Source organism: Tupaia chinensis, unplaced genomic scaffold (genome assembly GCF_000334495.1).
Source record: "Tupaia chinensis unplaced genomic scaffold, TupChi_1.0 Scaffold000159_1, whole genome shotgun sequence".
Classification (NCBI taxonomy): domain Eukaryota; kingdom Metazoa; phylum Chordata; class Mammalia; order Scandentia; family Tupaiidae; genus Tupaia; species Tupaia belangeri.
In genome coordinates, this window is record NW_006159630.1 from 762843 (window position 1) to 768491 (window position 5649).

Sequence of the window (5649 nt, forward strand, 5' to 3'; positions counted from 1 at the left end):
TAAAATAGGATTAGGCCAAAACTGGCCCAGGACACCTCTGCCCTCTCCAAGTGAAATAGATAAATATATTAGGATTCCTCAAATTAAGTTTTAGATCCCTACGAAACTGTATAAGTATCATTCTTTATTAAGATCCATAAAAACTAATATCTATTCTTGAGATTTTCTTTTCTCAGCACCATTCCCAGTAATCACAAGATGGCTGCTGCGCCGCATCAGCTGATAATCATCTCTGCTTTCCGAAACCGCTTTCCCGAAACTGCATTCCATGGAGACCCACCCTTAATCCACCCCTGAATAGGAACTGCACTAGACCCACCCTTAATCCACCCCTGAATAGAATCTCTGTTCTTTATTGTTAAAAACTTTGAGTTGTTAATTGAAACACTAGCCCCTCTCCCATTTACTTGTATGTAACACATTCTCAATAAAAAGGCACGATAATTCCTAGCAGTTGTCACTCTTCGGAGAGGGTGTCTGGCATAGGACGTGCATGAAAGGCATCGAGGCCTCTGTCTTCTGTTCACCTTCGCCGCCTTCGTCGAGATAACCCACCCACGCCGAGGCTGGACCCCGGCAGGGGAGTCCAGCACCTTAACCCCCACAACGTGCTGGCCCCTAGCTTGCTTCTTCCTCTTATTACTCAAATCTATTGCAGGTTAGCGGGGGCACCCTCAACAGGGCCCTCATCCCTCAGCTCTTGAGGGTCTTGGCCGTGCTCAGAGGGCCCAGGGGTCTGGACGTGCAGTTGGTCACGCGGCTCCTGTCATGCGTCTGCACTTGGGCCCGCACAGGCTGGGCTACGTGAAGGGGAGAACTGAGCCCCAAAGTGCACGGCTGCCCTGCAGACACGGCCGTGTGCGGTGTGCCCGCTCCCTCACTCATGGCTGGTTCTCAGTTTGGCACTGGACCGTCCCCTCCAGAGCCCTTCTCTCCCCCACACTTTCCAAACCGGAATGAGCAGGAAGGGGTGGAGGTGCAGCAGCGAACTGCGATGCTCTGCAAGTCTGACCCACACGGAAGGCTCTGGGTTCACACCCCAAGATCTCCCTGAGTATGTGGGGCACACACTTGCTCAGGACCTAGAGCTGGCTGTGGCTGGGGGGCATCAAAACCCTACTGAGGCACTGTGAGGTACTGTGGTGCTGAGGTACTCGGGTACTGTGAGGTACTGTGGTGCTGAGGCACTGTGAGGTACTGTGAGGTTCTGTGAGGTTCTGAGAGGTACCTAGGTACTGTGAGGTATGAGGTACTGAGGTACTGGGGTACTGCGAGGCACTGCAGTACTGAGGTACTATGAGGTACTGTGAGGTTCTGAGAGGTACCAAGGTACTGTGAGGTATGAGGTACTGAAGTACTGCAAGGTACTGTGAGGTACTGAGGTACTGCGAGGTACTGTGAGGCACTGCGGTACTGAGATACCGCGAGGTACTGCAAGGTACTGAGGTACTGTGAGGTATTGTAAGGTACTGAGGTACTGTGAGATAGGAGGTACCGAGGTACTGTGAGGTTCTGAGAAGAGATAGGAGGTACTGAGGTACTGTGAGACTGAGGTACTGTGAGGTACTGCGGTACTGAGGTACTGTGAGGCATTGTAAGGTGCTGAGGTACTGCGAGGTACTGCAAGGTACTGAGGTACTGTGAGATAGGAGGTACTGAGGTACTGTGAGGTTCTGAGAAGTACCGAGGTACTGTGGGGCACTGCGGTACTGAGGTACTGCGAGGTATTGTAAGGTACTGAGGTACTGTGAGGTTCTGAGAGGTACCGAGGTACTGTGGGGCACTGTGGTACTGAGATACCGCGAGGTACTGCAAGGTACTGAGGTACTGTGAGATAGGAGGTACCGAGGTACTGTGAGGTTCTGAGAAGTACCGAGGTACTGTGGGGCACTGCAGTACTGAGATACCGCGAGGTACCGCAGTACCTCAGTACTGCGAGGTATTGTAAGGTGCTGAGGTACTGTGAGATAGGAGGTACCGAGGTACTGTGAGGTTCTGAGAAGTACCGAGGTACTGTGGGGCACTGCGGTACTGAGGTACCGCGAGGTACTGCAGTACCTCAGTACTGCGAGGTATTGTAAGGTGCTGAGGTACTGCGAGGTGCTGCGAGGTACTGAGGTACTGCGAGGTATTGTAAGGTGCTGAGGTACTGCGAGGTGCTGCGAGGTACTGAGGTACTGCGAGGTGCTGAGAAGTACCGAGGTACTGTGAGGTACACGGTAACGAGGTACTCTCGCACTCTCTCACAGGGAGCACACTCCTGAGAAGAGGGGCCCAGCTCCTGAGGGAAGGCCCTCAGGGCCGCCTGCGCGTGTGACAGCACGGTCCCCCACCAGTCCTCCTAAGGCCTTAAGGATGAGCCCAGCTGGCTGGCAGGCATCGGGGCAGACTCGGACAGGCAGAGCCCCCAGTCTGGTGCTGCACCTCCTGGGGTCGCGACGGGGGTCCAGTGAGTCCGCAGGAGGTGGTGGCGGCCACACCTGGAAAGGCAGCCCCAACTCACCCTGACCCTGGGTGACCCCTGCATTACACACCCTCAACCACACGGGCACCGGCAAAATGCCTGGAGCCGACTGCCCTCCCCACTCCCCGAAAAAGGCTGATTGGCCTGCAACAAGACGGGTTCTCAGTGCGGGAGGCGGGGTGCTGGGGACAAAGGCCCCACCCCAGCAAGAATCACATCTCAGGGCAGCCATGCGGGGCCAGGGTCTCCAGTTGCCCAGTGTGTGACCTGCATGGCCGCAGGCGCACCCTGAGTGGGGTGGCCGTGGGCGAGAGAATAAACAGAAAAATAAGCACAAAGACACACAAGTAGGGAAAAGCGGGGATCGGGTGTGGGCTTGGGTGGCCCCCACTCTGGTGGAGGCAGCCTCGCTCCAAGCAGTTTCCCTGTTTATTCTTTCAAAGGGCAGAACAGGGGAAGGGAAGCAGAGGGCAGCGCCTGTTTCCAGACGTCACCCGGCTGAGGAAGGGAAACCCTGGCATGTAGCTGTGAGTTCCCTCTCGGCTCCTCGGCCTTTTCTCACGGGCACAGGCGGCCTCCTTAACCGATGCTATGAATGGCGTTTCTTTCAGCCTTGCAAACGACAGCCCGTAGAAGCGTTTCTGCATGTGTCTGAAGATCACCATCGTGTTTGCTCAGATCCCGGCTACCCCTACACTCTAGGGGCAGGTGAGAGCACCCGGCGGGGACCCGGCAAGGCACTCTGATGGCTGCAGTGGTCCACACACCAGACAGAGTAGACTGGGGTCAGGTGCGCCATGGCCACCACAGGAAGCCAGCCCAGGAAGAGGCCACAGCTGCTGGCCCTTTGGTGCCCTAGCCCCAGCACTGGGCAGCAGAGCATACCAGGGCCCCAGGCCACCAGAAAGCAGCGAGGCTGTGGCCACGCCTGTGCCATGCCCAGGGGCCCAGCTGCTCTTCTGAGACAGGCTGGACCAGGTTCTGATTAACACCGGGTCCCTCTCCCAGTAAAAATGGTGTTGCAGGACCAGCAGATGGCGTAATGGTTACTGGAGGGCCTGGGGGAGGTAAGGAAACATGGCAGAAACACGCCGACACCGCTTTCCTGTGGCGCGCACTCGGCCCGCCATCACCAGCGCCCTTTCCCACCTTCAGCATCTGGCGCACCCGCAAAGTTGAACAGAAGAGCCACCTTCAGTGGCTAGACGACCTATCGGACGAAGGCCCTTTAAGATCGAGCAGCACCCACCCTGGGCGTGACTCCCTCGGCCAGACTGAGGGACCTCACCCGAGAGCTTTTCGCAGAATAAATTGTATTGCTTTATTAAACTGTAAGGCCTGACTCTGGTATTTTCATTCTGAGGCCTCCGATCCCACATCAAACCTAACAGCCACGTCGCTGGACTCCACATGGCCGACCGCGGTTCGTGTCCCAGACCTGGTGACTTAGAGCTCCCCTGGGTGCTTTGCATGTGTGCCCAATACCCCGAGGGGAGGATGGAGGAAGGAGTGCAGTGTGGCGTCCCCCAGAGAGGTGATTTCCTGCCCTATAGCAAAAATCTCATAAAAATTCCCACAACAACAATGCTACAGGATAATGTTTCTGTCCAGGTAAGAAAAAGGAACGCGCACACAGTCTGCCCGCCCCATGCACACGCATGCCTGCACAGAGCTTGTCTCTCCTCCCCAAAGCCCAACACATAGCTTTTTGCTGGCACATCGGAGTGGGGGGAGGGCTGCCTTTCCAGGGCTTGGGAATGACAGCTCTTCCCTGTACCCGCAAGGCTTGCCCGTTCCCATGCCGCCCTGCCCCGCCCTCCTGCCATGAGGTCTATAAACCTTGCCTCCTCTCCCTGGAAGGGCCAAAGCTGAGAGGTGGCAGCATGCAGCTGAACTTCAGTGGCCTTCGGGCCCTGGTGACAGGAGCAGGGAAAGGTGGGTGTCAGCTGGGGTGGGGAGGCTGCAGAGGGCTAGTGGAAGGGCCAGGTGGCCACACGCCTGCAGCAGGGCTGCGAGTCCCCACCTGCCTGCAGAGCCTGCCCAGGGACATCCGCCCTGTCCCCCAAGACCTGGGCCCAAGGCACCCTACACCACCTGGCCAGAGTCCCTCTGGGACCAACACCAGCCCCTCCCGGCCGGTCCACGAAAGACCCCCCAGAGGGGAGAGCTCTCCGGGTCCCAGCTTGGTCCCAACGTGTGGAGTCCTCTACCACCAAGTGTCACCCCACAGGGATCGGGCGGGAAACCGCGAAGGCCCTACATGGCTCTGGGGCCAGAGTGGTGGCCGTGAGCCGCACCCACGCGGACCTGGTCAGCCTCTCCACAGAGGTGAGGCAGCAGCCCGGGCCTGCCCACACCTCAGGGCATCTTCTGAGCCTCCCAGACGGCCTGGCCAGCACTCCCTGTCTCCGCAGTGCCCCGGGGTGGAGGCTGTGTGCGTGGACCTGGGCGACTGGGAGGCCACAGAGCAAGCGCTGGGCGGCGTGGGTCCCGTGGACCTGCTGGTGAACAACGCCGCCGTGGCCCTGCTGCAGCCTTTCCTGGAGGTCACCAAAGAGGTCTTCGACAGGTGGGAAGGGGGACAGCCAGGCCAGCGAGGGCTGTGAGGGAGGGCAGAGGAGGCCACAGTCCCTCTCTCCTGCCAGGTCGTTCCACGTCAACCTGCGTTCTGTACTCCAGGTGTCCCAGGTGAGGCACGGGAGGTGTGGCCCCTCGCTGATTGGCTGCAGGGCAGGGTGGGGTCAGCTGTGGGTCCCTCTTGGCTTCCAGATTGTGGTCCGTGGCATGATGGCCCGTGGAGTGCCCGGCTCCATTGTCAATGTGTCCAGCATGGTGTCCCAGGTCACCTTTCCCAACCTGGCTACTTACAGTGAGTCCCCGTGCACCCCCACCCCACACGGGCCACTGGCTGGAGGCGGGCTCTCTCCGACACTGGCTCCCCACGGGTCCTCACTGCTGCCCCGCAGGTTCCACAAAGGGTGCCATGACCATGCTGACCAAGACCATGGCCTTGGAGCTCGGGCCACACAAGGTGGGTGCTGGGGGTGGCCAGGGCTCGGTCCTGGGCGGTGAGGCTGTGGGGCAGAGCCCTTACCGGCCAGACGACCCCCATACCGGCTGCAGATCCGGGTGAACTCTGTGAACCCCACGGTGGTGCTGACGGCCATGGGCCAGAAAGTCTCGGC

The 5649-nt window shown here is 58.7% G+C and overlaps 1 protein-coding gene across 1 annotated transcript in view; it reads left to right on the plus strand.

The window, feature by feature from the left end:
• The first annotated feature begins 2827 nt into the window (after positions 1-2827).
• LOC102493905 (carbonyl reductase [NADPH] 2) overlaps positions 2828-5649 on the plus strand; it is a 4727-nt gene continuing 1905 nt past the window's right edge. The window contains exons 1-7 of the mRNA XM_006145896.3: positions 2828-4399; positions 4695-4792; positions 4879-5033; positions 5110-5152; positions 5234-5333; positions 5431-5495; positions 5588-5647. Of these exons, the coding sequence (XP_006145958.1) occupies positions 4123-4399; positions 4695-4792; positions 4879-5033; positions 5110-5152; positions 5234-5333; positions 5431-5495; positions 5588-5647 (798 nt within the window). The 5' untranslated portion in view covers positions 2828-4122. The remainder of the gene's footprint in view (positions 4400-4694; positions 4793-4878; positions 5034-5109; positions 5153-5233; positions 5334-5430; positions 5496-5587; positions 5648-5649) is intronic.